The following is a 15183-nucleotide window of genomic DNA, read 5'->3' as shown; positions in this document are numbered from 1 at the left end:
GTTCATAGATTAGGCTAGTCTTTAACACACTTTTTCACAGCCACCAAAGGCTGCGGTGCACGTGACTAGGCTAAACCCAATGGGGATTGCCAACGTTGACCCTGTCTGCCAATGGTGATACAGTCTGGTGAGCAAATGTTGCAAAATAACCCTGGTCTGTCGTGAACGATAGGCCACCTATTGTTAACAGATTCGATCTGCAGAATTTGAGTATCAACCCACGTAGCATGTGAAGGAACATGGCCTTATCTAACAGCTCCTAATTCGCTGATTCCGATAAGAAACATGCGAGGTGGAGCCAGTAGTTGTAAAATCAAAATTAATGCGTATCCCGTTTTGGTAAGTTCCGAGTTTAACGCTAGATGCAGAAGCGCTGCTCGGCCCGAAAGTGGACCCTTGGCTGTTGTTCATTTTCACTCTTCGGGCCTATCCGCGGGTGGTAGTGGCCAATGCTAGCTCTTACTAATAGAGTTTTAGATAATCACGGTCAGTGATTGGTCCTATCCCCCGCTCGTGCTGATCAGGTCTGTATGCATTAGCCTATCATTCGGGTGTAACAACAGGCCGGCTTCTAATCTGAAACGCGTTTGTCGCCCGGGATCCAACGCGTAAACAAACGGGATTAGGCAACTACTTTGGAGGGGTGTTATGGGGGCTCCGAACCAGTATCTGTCTCGACTCAACCAACAACCAACACACCACACAATAGGTCGAAGTGGGAGCGTGTGCGCAAGGATCTCTTCAAAAGCATAATAAGTAAGAACGTCGAGATAGTCGAAAGTAGAATGATTGATGTCACGCTCCCCCTTCTTTTTCTTCTTGTCCTCTCTACGTGCCCCCTCGCGTTTACACCATTTGCTTTCTCTATCACGTGACTACTTGGCAGCGGCCTAAATACGCGACCACGTCCACTTCAACCCATCACACTACGCATGCTCTGCTACTTAAGCCCCTACCCCGAACACCAGAATTTGGCAAACGCAACGGCGCGCTAAACTTACATTCTCAACCCGTCCTCGCACTTGTGCTTACATTCTGTCAAATTTGAGGTGCAAATGAGATGTATTGAATGCTCTGTCTGTTTGGCAACTGGTCCTACCGAATACATGCTTGGTTGACCCCTTTTCTACTCCTGTTTTTCCCCCTATATCCTGCACAGGAGTGATAGCCCTTTTCCTAGTAAAGGGTTACTGCTCATTGTTCGACACATTGGGCTAAAATACGCAGCACCGGCGGCATAGAGGACCGCTCCCCACGAGCGCTGGAGCGATCGCCGGATCTTCACACCATGGCGAACCTAGACATTTCACAAAAGCCAGATGGGGGAGACGTCGAGCCTCAAAACCAAGAAACCGATTTGAGAACGGAGAAAGTGCACGTGGAGCAAGAGTCTGCACCATTCAGACAGACGGAACCGCACGGGCAATCAGAGGCAGACCAGCAAGAGAAGAAGCAGAATGATGACGATCCGTTCAAGCATCTGCCCGAGCACGAGAAGGCAATACTCAAGAGGCAGCTGGATCTGCCAGTCGTCAAGGTCAACTACATGACCTTGTTCCGTTATGCGACAAGGAACGACAAGATTATCCTGGTCATGGCCGGGCTAGGAGCGATCATAGGTGGTGCACTCCTGCCGCTTATGACCGTACTGTTTGGACAACTTGCAGGTACCTTCCAGAGCTTCTCCCTAGGCACAATATCCGCAAGCCAATTCACCCACGAGCTTGGCAAGTACTCTCTGTACTTTGTCTATCTCGCCATTGGCGAGTTTGTGATGGTATATCTGGCCACCGTGGGCTTCCTGTACACAGGTGAACACATCTCATCAAAGATAAGAGAGCAGTTCTTGGCCGCTATTCTCAGGCAGAACATCGCTTTCTTCGACGGACTCGGTGCCGGTGAGATTACTACACGCATTACAGCAGATACCAATCTTGTCCAGGAAGGTCTCTCAGAAAAAGCTGGATTGACCTTGACGGCCATTTCCACCTTTGTGGCAGCGTTCGTCATTGGTTTCATCAGGTACTGGAAGCTCACGCTGATTCTGACTTCAACCGTGGTAGCTATCGTTGTCACGCTGGGCGCTGTGGGCTCACTTGTCGGCAAGCTCAGCAAAAAGTACATTGGCCATTTTGCCGAAGGCGGAACGGTTGCAGAAGAGGTCATTAGCTCCATCCGAAATGCGACTGCATTCCACACTCAGGACAAGCTGGCTCGACAATACGACACATATCTCATCGCGGCAGAGAAGTCAGGATTCAAACTCAAGGCCACCACCAGTCTCATGATCGGTTTTCTGTTTCTGTAAGTACTGCGAATGGCACAAAGCCCCTGCCATCCGAGACCCGCTCGGTTCGATAACTTCAAACGCCATGTTGTTCTGACCTTGTCTGCTAGGTACAACTACCTCAACTATGCACTTGCTTTCTGGATGGGCTCCCGCTTCCTAGTGGATGGATCCGTCAACTTATCGCAGATCCTTACCATTCAAATGGCCATCATGATCGGGGCTTTTGCTCTAGGGAATGTTGCACCTAATATTCAAGCCCTCACCTCAGCTGTCTCTGCCGCAAATAAGATCTACGCAATGATTGATCGGGTGTCTCCTCTCGATCCTGTATCGACCGAGGGCGAGAAGCTGGATTCGGTGCAAGGCAACGTGGAGCTCAGGAACATCAGACACATATATCCTTCCCGGCCCGAGGTTGTTGTGATGGATGACGTGAACCTGCTGATACCCGCCGGCAAGTCCACCGCTCTTGTTGGTGCTTCAGGTTCTGGGAAAAGCACTATTGTCGGACTGATTGAACGTTTCTACGACCCGGTCGGTGGATGCGTGTACATCGACGGTCATGACATCAAGGGTTTGAATCTACGCTGGCTGCGACAACAAATATCTCTGGTGAGCCAGGAGCCCGTCTTGTTCGCTACTACCATATATGGCAACATCAAGCACGGTCTCATCGGGACGACCCACGAGCAGAAGTCTGAAGAAGCAATTCGCGAGCTGGTGGAACGTGCTGCTCGAATGGCGGACGTAAGTAAAGCGAATGGCACAACGCCATGCTCAGACACGAAGTTGATGTTCTAACCTTGTTGTCTTTCAGGCCCACGAATTCATCACTACCCTTCCTGAAGGCTACGAAACCAACATTGGAGAACGAGGGTTCCTTCTCTCAGGCGGTCAGAAGCAACGCATTGCCATTGCAAGAGCCATAGTTAGCGATCCAAAGATCTTGCTGCTTGATGAAGCAACATCCGCACTCGACACGAAGAGTGAGGGTGTTGTCCAAGCCGCGCTCGACAAAGCTGCCCAAGGACGAACCACTGTGATTATTGCTCACCGACTGTCCACTATCAAGCATGCCGACAACATTGTGGTTATGTCTCAAGGACGTATTGTCGAGCAGGGTACCCACGGCGAACTTCTCGAGAAGCAAGGAGCTTACTGCACCTTGATCAAGGCCCAGCGAATCGCCGCCGAGCAAGAATCTGGAGACCAAGATGAAGATCTCATACTGTCTGAAAATGATGGCAAGATGGTGCAATCCAAATTTAGTAAGGAGGACAGCTACTCGGGCCAGGAGGCTCATGGAGAGGGCGTTAATGATCTTCAGCTGGGCCAGACACAGGCAGACTGGACTACATCGAGGATGGCACTTCCGAAGAAGCAACAAGAGGACAGGGACGACAATTATACCTTATGGACGCTGATACGGTTTGTCGCCGGCTTCAACAAGCAAGAATGGAAGTTGATGGTCTTTGGACTTTCGCTTTCTTTCATTATCGGAGGAGGGAATCCAACGCAGGCTGTTTTCTTAGCCAAGTCCATTGCGGCTCTTTCGCTTCCTCTTTCAGAGCACGCTGAGATACGACGGCAAGCCAACTTTTGGTCTCTGATGTATTTGATGCTGGCCTTTGCACAGTTCTTCGCTCTTATCACCCAGGGTATTGCGTTTTCATACTGCGCAGAGCGGCTTATTCACCGGGTCCGCGACCAAGCATTCCGATATATTCTACGGCAAGATATCGCTTTTTTCGATAAGAACTCGTCGGGCGCCCTCACTTCGTTCTTATCTACCGAGACCACCAACCTGGCTGGACTGTCTGGAGCTACTCTCATGACGATTCTCTTGCTTGTCACCACTTTAGTTGCCGCCTCCACCATTGGTCTGGCCGTGGGATGGAAACTTAGTCTGGTGTGCATCTCCACCATTCCAATCCTTCTCGCTTGCGGGTACTTCCGTCTGGCTATACTTTCCCGATTCGAGAAGGAGAAGAAGAAAGCCTACGAAGAGTCTGCAAGCTACGCTTGTGAGGCCACCTCCGCCATCCGAACCGTGGCTTTCTTAACCCGCGAGGACGACGTTTGGAATCATTACCACGAACAGCTCCTGGGACAAGGCCGCAAGTTTACCATGTCAATTCTCAAGTCATCCGTGCTTTATGCAGCATCTCAATCGTTCCAGTTTCTTTGCATGGCACTCGGCTTCTGGTATGGAGGTACCTTGTTCGGCAGACATGAATATACAATGTGAGTAGTCACAGATCTCTTGAAAGCAGCATGCAGTAAATTCTGACACTTGTTTTAGGTTCCAATTTTTCCTGTGCTTCAGCGCGATTATTTTCGGGGCGCAATCTGCAGGAACTGTTTTTAGCTATGCACCCGACATGGCTAAGGCCAGACACGCTGCTGTTAGTCTCAAAACTCTCTTCGACAGGAAGCCGGACATCGATAGCTGGAGCCAAGATGGCGAGCAGGTCCAGAGCATAGAAGGCCGTATTGAGTTCAGGAACGTGCACTTTAGGTACCCAACGAGACCTAATCAGCCCGTTCTGCGAGATCTCAATTTGCAAATCAAGCCTGGACAGCACGTCGCTTTGGTTGGAGCCAGTGGATGTGGCAAGTCGACCACGATTTCCCTATTGGAAAGATTCTACGATCCACTCATCGGCGGTATCTATGTTGACGGTAAGGAAATCTCATCATTCAACATCAACGAATACCGCTCCCATCTAGCGCTTGTTAGTCAAGAACCAACTCTCTATAGCGGCACCATCCGCGAGAACATTCTGCTAGGTACAGACCGAGTCGACGTTCCAGAAGAGGAAATAGTGCAAGTCTGCAAAGATGCAAATATCTACGACTTGATCATCAGTCTGCCGGAAGGACTCAATACACTTGTTGGCAGTAAGGGCAGCATGTTGTCAGGTGGTCAGAAACAGCGTGTCGCGATTGCGAGGGCACTGCTCCGCAACCCCAAGATCCTCTTGCTAGATGAGGCCACCTCAGCTCTCGACTCAGAGTCTGAAAAGGTCGTGCAAGCTGCTTTGGATGTCGCCGCGATAGGCCGTACAACGATCGCCGTGGCACATCGTCTGAGTACGGTGGAGAAGGCAGACATGATCTATGTCTTCAACCAGGGCCGAATCATCGAGTGCGGCACACACTCTGACCTAATGCAGAAGGGGAGCGCGTACTTTGAACTGGTCAACTTGCAGAGTCTGGGCAATGCGTAAATCTTTTGCGGTAGAAGTCGCTGGGAATGGCAGGTCACCATAGGCTGAGACTGTTGAGGTATAGGCAGCAAGCAGCGATGTCATCTTGCGCCTCCGCCTCTCCAACCCTCGAGAGGGGAGGCTCCTCCCTCCCAACGCCTCCTGACGCCTCTATACCTTCTTAAATAGGCAATTCATGGTATACACTACAAGAGTCCTGAGTCGAGCTAATGCTTGTGTAGCCGAGATCGAAGCGACGAAGTCGAAGGCACTATTTATTGAAGGTAGGGAGGTGTTGAACTGTGAGACAATATGTGGCAACGTTTTCAGCGTGGCAATGAATGTTCAACTAGACAAGGGTTTCGTCTACGAGTTGAACACGGAGACACCGAAAGATGGCGACAATCTTTGTCTATATCAACATGCGAGGCAGGACCTCAACTTGATAGAGAACAGAGCACTCCTTCAACTCAAGTTGTACCACAAGTTTGACAGGAGGGGACTATCGACGACGTAGTCGACGAGGTCCTCTCAATGCTTGGAAAGATACTCTGCGAGATTTTCGTATACAAAACACCAAGCAAAAAGTCTCGACGACCTCTCACCGCATCTACAGAACCAATCATTTTCTGCAGAGCTTTGCAGAGCCTTAAGCGAGATTAGAGAGTTGTTGAGAGGCCTCCCAAGGAGGCGGGTACGCCCCCTTAGAGGGAAAGCGCCTCCGCCTCTTCTGGGAGTTGACTCCTGACAGCAAGAAAATCAGACCATTTGTCCACTGGATCAGGTGATGTTTGCCATCACCCACATGTGAAGTCTGTCCAACTACTGTGGTACTAAGGGTAATTTTCGTCGGCGGAGTAATCAGCACGTGATTCGGTCTAATGTTGCTCCGGGGGCTATTTAGCCAAACTTCACTAACGCGATCCCTAAAGCTTTAACTAAATACCACCTATACTCTCAGGCAGACTTGGGCCTCTGTGGTGCCCGGAACCGCATACCGATAGTCACGTGCGTCCACCCCACCGACGAATGTTACCCTTGATACCACAGTACACCATCCCAAAGTTCTATCCGTCCCATGAGCGCCCCACCCCCAGTTACTGTGGAGTCATCACAGGAGGCTATGTTCGCAGGCTGCACTCCGTATCAGGAAACATCCGAGTCGGCGGCGCTCGATGGAAAAGTTTTGGATGTTCGGCGATGCCGATTCAGGAAACCTTGGAAACGTCGGGGATACGCCATGCCTTTAGAACTTATAATCCACCACTCCAGGAGTACAACGGCATCGCCGATTCCTGGATTATCCGAGAATCTGTGCATCTCAATTTAACCGAGACACACTTTCCAAAAAATGTCACCAATCAGCAGCGGCACCAATGGCGTCCATGGAGACGGCGGACAAGGCAAGGCTGGCAGCCCGACCCCGACGGCTGCCACCCCTATTGCGATCGTTGGTATGGCATGTCGTTTCCCTGGGAACGTGACCTCACCATCTCAACTTTGGGAGCTGTGCGCATCTGGCAAGGATGGCTGGCAGCCTGTTCCAGAGTCACGCTTCGATGTCAAGTCATTGTATCACAAAAACAGCTCCAGAGCCGGCAGAGTAAGTTGGCAGGACATCATCGAATCACCCAAGTGTAATCAACTGACCGTGATTTTAGAGCCATGTCGAAGGCGGCTATTTCATGGGCGAGGATATCGCATTGTTCGATGCTGCCTTCTTTAATCTGGCTGCGGATGTTGCCAGCGTAAGTCTGGGAGTCCGGGAGGAGGCCTGCTCTACGACCCTTATCTTCGTAAATCTGACTGCTCTCCCCAGGGACTTGATCCCCAGGCTAGACTGCTGCTTGAGTCTGTCTACGAGGCTACTGAAGACGGTGAGCCCCCTGCTTCCCATTCTTGAGAGCACTGACTGACCTTAAGTATAGCCGGTATCCCCATCGAAACTCTTGCTGGCTCCAATACTTCTGTGTACGCGGGTACCTTCAACAAAGATTACCACGAGATCCAGACCAAAGATGCGGAGGTTCTTCCCCATGCCTTTCTTGCAGGCACTGGCACTGCCATGATTGCTAACCGTATATCTCACTTTTTTGACCTGCAAGGCCCGAGCATGTCTATAGATACCGGCTGCAGTGCCGGTATGGTTGCGGTCCACCAAGGGTGTCAAAGCATCCGCTCGGGAGAGAGCGACATCTCGGTTGTCGGCGCCGCCAGCACCCTCCTCACCCAGGATGCCTTTATCTCGGCATCTACCATCGGGTGAGCATCCTCTTTTCTTCGGCGTCTCGCCCTGTGGAAGCTACAGACAAAGATGCTAACGGACATACCCATCAAAGTGCCATCGGCGCAGAAGGAAAATGCTTTGCATGGGACGAGCGTGCCCACGGCTACGGTCGTGGCGAGGGGGTCGCAGCACTCATCCTCCAGCCTCTCGACGCTGCACTCAAGGTCGGTAACCGAGTCCACGCAGTCATCAGAGATACTGGGCTCAACCAGGACGGAAAGACCACTACGATTACCTCGCCTTCTGCAGACGCCCAAGTTAAGCTGATTCGGGAATGCTACGCTCGTGCAGGGTTTGATCTCGCCGACACCGGCTACGTGGAAGCTCACATGACCGGCACGGCAGCGGGTGACCCTGTCGAGGCCGAAGCACTGGCCAGGACGTTTGGCAAGTCCCGCGAAGCACACGATCCTGTTTTTGTCGGGTCCGTGAAGACGAATCTTGGACATACCGAGCCCGTCAGTGGCCTTGCCGCTCTCATCAAAACGACATTCGCTCTCAAGAACGGACTTATCCCGCCAAATCTCAATTATGAAAAGACAAATCCGGAGATCGATGTACAGGCTTGCCACTTGAAGGTGCCGACAACGCCAGTGCCGTGGCCCCAGGGCAAGTTGCTGCGTGCTTCGGTCAACAATTTTGGATACGGAGGAACTAACGGCCACACGATCCTGGAAGCCGCTGAACTCCACATCAACGGAGCTCCCAGCAATGGAATCCGCAATGAATTTCACAATAGCAATGGACATGCCAATGGCGGTCGATCGCATGTTTTCATCCTGAGCGCCAAAGACTCAGTCGCCTGTCAAACCATGATGGGTCGCTTCGCTGACCATGTGGCAACGACGATGCCTTCCACCAGTGACCTTGCCTATACTCTAGCTCACCGGCGATCAATGCATCCTTGGGTCGCGGCTGTCCGCGCTCGAACTATCGACGAACTGGTGGAGCGTCTACGAGATCCAATACTCCGACCTTCGAGCACTTCCAAGCGGCCACGTCTTGCATTCGTCTTCAACGGCCAAGGTGCGCAATGGCATGCGATGGGACGAGAACTCATCCACGCTTATCCGGCTTTTGGTTGTAGCATCCGAGAGGCCGATAGTATCCTTAAGGAGTTTGGTGCATCTTGGTCGCTCGAAGGTATGTATGAACTTTATTTACAGAGAGTTGCAATGTCCCGGTTCATTATCGAATGCTAATGCTAACTCCTTGTCCCAGACGAACTCATGCGCGATGGAGCTACAACACGCGTGGCCGAAATTCATCTTAGCCAGCCTATTAGCGTCGCTGTTCAGCTCTGCCTTACCAACTTGTTGGCATCTTGGGATGTTTTCCCAACAGCCGTGACCAGCCACTCCAGTGGCGAGATTGCCGCTGCGTATGCCACCAGGGTACTGTCATTCAAAGAAGCGCTTGGTGTTGCGTACTACCGCGGCGAACTTGCTCTGAAGCATCAAAAGCTGCATTCTTTGGCTGGAGGGATGCTTGCCGCAGCTATAGGACCAGAAAGTGCTGAGAAATACATCAACGATACTTCTGGCGGACGTGTTGTCGTGGCCTGCGTCAATAGCCCTAGCAGTGTCACGCTTTCAGGGGACTTGGTCGCCCTCGATGAGATAGCTTCCCGCCTGGAAAAGGATGGCGTCTTCGCCAGGAAGCTCAAGGTCCCCATGGCCTACCACTCCCACCACATGTCACATATCTCGCAGGAGTACATCGACCGACTTTCAGCCATCCTTCCTGTGCCTAAGAAGGCTTGGGGCGATGCTGCAATATTCATGTCGCCTGTCACGGGAGACAAAATCTCATCGCCAATGACCTTAGCTCCCGAGCATTGGGCCCGCAACATGACGCACCCGGTCCTTTTCGGTCAGGCGTTCGACAACATGTGTTTCCGGGATGGCGGCCTCAATGTTGATATGGTCGTGGAAATTGGTGCACACAGCACTCTGGCAGGCCCGATACGACAAATTCTCAAGGCACGGAACGTCGAGCTGCCCTATGTATCATGTCTCAAGCGGCCCGTCGACGCTGTTGAAACCATGCAGGATCTTGCCTGTGCCCTGATCGGTCGAGGCTACCCGGTCAATATCAGGGTAGTAAACTCACCCTTTGAAATGGAAGGTCAACCGGTCGAAAACGCATTTGTCACCGACCTTCCCACATATCCTTGGAATCATACGAAACGCTTCTGGGTTGAGCCTAGGATCAGCAGAGACCAAAGATACAAGAAATTTCCACCCCACGAGCTGCTTGGTACGCCGGTAAACGGAGGCAATGCTCTCATACCAACTTGGCGTAACTTTATTCGCCTGTCTGAAGTCGAATGGTTGAAAGATCATCAGATCGATGGCTCGGTAGTGTTTCCCGGCGCTGGTTACATTGCTTCAGCAATCGAGGCCGTTCGTCTCCTCACGGATCCTTCGGAAGCGACGATTCAAGAATACAAACTACGGGATATTGATATCATGAACGCAATGGTGATTCCGGATTCCGTTTTTGGACTGGAAACCCAGCTTAGCCTCCAACGCTGCAGCGATAAGCAACTCGATCATGCGGGCTGGTACGAGTTCAAACTTTGCTCTTTGACGCCTGGTGGCTCATGTATAGAGCACTGTAAAGGATTCGTCGCCGCCGACACAAACGACGTGTCTAAAGTGAGGACTGCTGAACTATCTCGTAGAGTGGAAGCGCCTCGGGTCGAGACATACCTTCAGCAAGGCGTTGGAAGCGAAAAAGATACTGCTGTGACCACAGTCGATATCGAGGCTCTTTTTGGAGGCCTCCGCGAAAGAGGAATCTACCATGGACCAGCGTTTCAGAATCTGATCGACAGCCACGCAGCTGGACACCGGGCAATCACCAACTTCGCTGTAGCACCAGTCGCATGCACGGAACATGACTATGTTCTGCACCCAACTACACTCGACTCTGTATTGCAAGCTTCCTTCAGTAGCCTGCCCAAACAAATGGACAAGGACACTATGGTTCTGCCCAGGTCGATACGCAGCTTGACCGTGCCAAGATCCTTCAAGAGACGGGGCGGAGACAAGTTACGTGCCTTCTCAGAGTTGGTGAAGGTCGACAAGCGTGGCTACACATCGGACATTTCCATCGCTGTGGCCATGCCGGACCCTCAGGACAGCGACTCAACATTTTCCAACTTCTTGCAAATGCACGGCTTTTTCGGTCAAGTGGTGCCTCGACGCACCGATGATACCGACCAGGAGGCTGGAATCTGCTCGAAAAGCTGCTGGGAGCTGGATATTCTCCACAACGTGCCTGCGGACTTGCGGTCTTCCCTGGCCATTCCTTTGGCGGAACATGAAGTCGAAACTGAGAGGAAGCTCGTTCGAGCATCGTACCACTTCATCCGCGACGCTATGTCTGAGCTGGAAGGCCAGAATTCTGAAGCATGGGAATGGCATCACAAGCGCATGTATGACTGGATGAAGACTGTCGTTCAACAAGGCCACGACGGAAAGCTCGGACCGGGATGCCAGTCGTGGTCAAGAACCAGCAAGGGTCTCCAGAACATGCTTGCAGACGAGCTGAATGCCCAGAACGCCGCCGGCAGGCTTACAGTGCGAGTCGGGCGTAACCTTGCGGCCATTATCCGTGGCGAAGTCACGCCGCTTGAATTGATGATGGAAGGAAATCTGCTCAATCAATTCTACATGGATCACGAAGCCCTCAAGACTCGTTCCTACAAACATCTCTCCACCATTGCGGAGCTCTATGCCGTCAAAAATCCAGGCGCCAATGTGCTCGAGATCGGTGCTGGTACCGGCGGTGCAACAACAACAGTACTGGAGGGTTTTGGCACCAGGGGAGATGGTACTGGATCCATACTTGGACATTACACTTTCACGGACATCTCTCCAGGCTTCTTCGAAGCGGCTAGGTCAAAGTTCGCGGCCTGGTCGTCCTTGATGGACTTCAAGAAGCTGGACATTGAGGTTGACCCGCTTGAGCAAGGCTTTACTAGTGGCGCTTACGACTTGATCGTGGCGGCGTCGTGTCTTCATGCCACTAAAAACCTCAACACGACTATGTCGCACGTCCGGAAACTCCTCAAAGCAGGTGGCACATTGTTGCTAATCGAAGCCACGGCGGACCGCCTGGAAGGACAATTGATCTTTGGCACTCTGCCCGGATGGTGGCTTGGAGAGGAACCCGAAAGGCAAATGAGCCCGAACGCACCTCTCGACATGTGGAAGCGGGTTCTGCTTGAAACGGGCTTCACTGGTGTGGACTTTGACGTACCCGACTACGAAGAGCCAGATTTCCAGTCTGCGCGTGTCATGCTATCAAGGGCATCGACCACCGTGCAGTGTCCTTTCTCCATTGTGCTGCCACCAAGCCAGCAACCCTCTGGAGAACGGGAAGCATGGTTGCGTGATGTGTCGAATGCCATGAAGTCGCTTACTGGCAAATCTCCGTCGATTGTATCACTTGAGAACGTGAAAGCTTGGCAGGACACGGTCTGCATTTTCACGGCCGAGATGGAAGGCCCTTTCGTAGATGGCATGGACGAGACCACCTTCGATCAGCTCAAGGCGCTTTTCAATCATAGCTCCGGCCTACTGTGGCTTAGCTGCGGTGGCCTAATTGACGCGACGGAGCCTTCCTTTGGCGCTACCGACGGCCTTATACGAACAATGAGACAGGAAGATGCAGGGAAAAAATGGATCCGACTAGATTTCGAGAATGATACGAAACCATGGTCAAGCGATAAGATTGGGCATGTTGTTCATGTGTTGCAGCAAAGTTTCGATGCCACTCTTGACCCTGCCGACGTGGAGTGGGAGTATGCCGTCAAAGACTCGATTCTTCAGGTGCCTAGGACATACCCGGACAAGACTCAAGATGCTCTCGCGAGAAGCATCTCGATGGACCCGCCCCCGGAGTTGCAACCATTCCATCAGCCGGGACGACCTCTGATATGGGAGACGCCCAAGTCAGGCGCCACCGGAATCAACCCATATTTCGTCGACAACACAGAGATCGCCTCTACTGATGTCCCTAGCGGCATGGTTGAGGTGGTAGCCAAGGCATTTGGTCTCAACTTCCGCGAGGTGATGGTCGCTTTGGGAGAACTCGATGAGCCCCTTAAAGGACATGAGTGCGCCGGGATCATAACAGCCCTGGGCCCAGACACCGAAGCAAGCGGGCTAAAGATTGGTGACCGTGTGTGTGCTTTGGTTAGAGGTCGCCTTGCTAGCAGAGGCAGAACATGGTGGACGTCAGTGGCGAAGCTGCCCGACGACATAGATCTCTCGTGGGAGCACGCGGCTTCGTTTCCGGCGGCATACGTCACGGCCTACGGAAGTCTTATGCAGATTGCAAGGCTACAAAGGGGCGAAAGTGTCCTCGTTCATGCGGCATCCGGAGGGACTGGCCAAGCGGCTGTGATCCTGGCCCAGTCCGTCGGCGCCGAAGTGTATGCGACTTGCAGCACAAAGGCAAAACGAGACCTCCTCGTCCAGACATACGGCATTGGCCCTGACCACATATTCTCCAGCAGAGACGCCAGCTTCGCTCCAGCCATCATGGCAGCCACGAACGGGAAGGGTGTCGACGTAGTGCTCAACTCGTTGTCAGGACCGTTGTTAAAAGCGACGTGGGATTGTGTGGCCCGCTTCGGCCGCCTCGTCGATATTACCAAGGTCGACATCGAAGCGAACCGTGACCTGCAGACTGCACCTTTCGATCGCTGCGCGGTTTACACCGGCTTCGACTTACTGCAGCTCACAGAATACCGTGGCCGTCAGACGCATGAAGCCCTGGTGGAGTGTGTCCGTATCGTTCGTGAACGCCACGGCGCTCCAGTCCACCCCATCACTTCGTTTTCAATCACCGATATGGCCACGGCAATGCGTCAAATGCAGGGTGGCGCACATATGGGAAAGCTTGTGCTTGTGCCAAATCCTGGCGATAAGGTCAATGTAAGTGTCACTTTGATTCATACTTCGGATAATCAGAGGAAATGCTGACCAGTGTTGGCCCCACAGGTTATCAAACGCCCACCGCCTGTTGCTCTGGACAAAGCTGACGCTACATACCTGATATCCGGTGGTCTGGGTGGTATTGGTCGCGCTGTCGCAGAGTGGATCATCCGCAAGAGAGCCAAGAATGTTGTGCTTGTTTCTCGCAGAGCCAGTTCCCGCCCTGACGCGGCCAAATTTCGCGAGGAAGCAGAAGCTGCCGGATGCAGGCTTTTGATACGCGACTGCGATGTCTCGGATGAGAATGGCCTCCTCGAACTTGTGCGGCAAGTTGCTGATGCCGGGTTACCTCCGATCACGGGAGCAATCAATGGTGCCATGGTGCTGGACGACACAGTCATGGAGCGCATGACATTCCAGCAATGGTCCAACGGCGTACGACCCAAGATCAACAGCAGCCATAACCTACACAAACATCTTCCTAACATGTCCTTCTACATCATGCTGTCATCTGTCGCCGGCGTAGCGGGCCACATGTCCCAGGCCAACTACGCTGCCGGAAATACGTTCCAGGATGCTCTCGCTCGCCATCGCACGGCAAATGGCAAGCCAGCCGTCACTATCGACCTTGGCGCTGTACGATCCGTCGGCTACGTAGCACAAAGAGAAGCGAGCGGTGATGAACGCCTCCGTGCACGTGTTGAAAATGTCGGCTTTGGCTCCGTCGACATCGAAGCCGTCCTCGGAATCATCGAAGCCGGAATCAGAGACCCGCTGCGAGGTTCCCTCGCGGACAGCCAGATCATCGTCGGGCCCAACTTCCACGCCTTCGCCTCCGAATCCGCTATGCGGCACGACCGTCGCTTTGGCACGCTGAGGATTGCGAGCCAGCGCGGCCTCAACACTGCTGCAATGCAGGATACCAAGTCCACCACGGCTGCGTTCGTCCAGGCTTTCGCTTCTGCGTCTAGCATTGACGCGGCCTCTAAACTGCTCGTGGTCGCTCTCGCCGCTAAGCTATCGGACATATTCAACATTCCGGCGTCCGATATCGATCCCGAGCTGCCACTATCACGGTACGGTGTTGACTCTCTCGTAGGGGTGGAGCTGCGCAACTGGATTAGCAGTACCGTCAAAGCCAAGGTCTCAGTGTTTGAGATACTTCAGACGGCGTCGCTCAACGAATTTGGCCTCCTGGTGGCGGACAAAAGCGAGTACATAACTCCGAAGGGTGAGGCAGACCAGGCGGAGTCACAGAAGAGCTGAGATCCACTCTCTGCTCCACAGTCCTCTTTGTGCGCCATTACGAGGGAAGGCGATTACCAAATTCACGCCGCGGGACAAGAAACCCTCAGAAGGACCCTGATATTGGAACAGTCGGCTGCTAAGAGTTGACCAGACGCGACCTCCCAATTACGACACGAAATATCTCAACAGAAGAACAAG

The 15183-nt window shown here is 52.7% G+C and overlaps 2 protein-coding genes across 2 annotated transcripts; both read left to right on the top strand.

The window, feature by feature from the left end:
- Nucleotides 1-1288: 1288 nt before the first annotated feature.
- Nucleotides 1289-5520, top strand: Z518_09619 (uncharacterized protein; the record flags this gene model as incomplete). The annotated part of the gene is made up of 4 exons (XM_013412236.1): nt 1289-2304; nt 2398-3037; nt 3108-4534; nt 4593-5520. The coding sequence occupies 4 exons, from the start codon at nt 1289-1291 to the stop codon at nt 5518-5520; spliced, it is 4011 nt and encodes a 1336-aa protein (XP_013267690.1).
- Nucleotides 5521-6850: 1330 nt separating this feature from the next.
- Z518_09618 (uncharacterized protein) lies at nt 6851-15003 on the top strand (the record flags this gene model as incomplete). The annotated part of the gene is made up of 7 exons (XM_013412235.1): nt 6851-7102; nt 7161-7247; nt 7319-7376; nt 7428-7761; nt 7839-8929; nt 9008-13737; nt 13804-15003. The coding sequence occupies 7 exons, from the start codon at nt 6851-6853 to the stop codon at nt 15001-15003; spliced, it is 7752 nt and encodes a 2583-aa protein (XP_013267689.1).
- Nucleotides 15004-15183: the final 180 nt, after the last annotated feature.

Source organism: Rhinocladiella mackenziei (genome assembly GCF_000835555.1).
Source record: "Rhinocladiella mackenziei CBS 650.93 unplaced genomic scaffold supercont1.8, whole genome shotgun sequence".
Lineage (NCBI taxonomy): Eukaryota > Fungi > Ascomycota > Eurotiomycetes > Chaetothyriales > Herpotrichiellaceae > Rhinocladiella > Rhinocladiella mackenziei.
The sequence above is the reverse complement of the archived record's forward strand: the minus strand, read 5'-3'. Positions and strand labels throughout refer to the sequence as shown.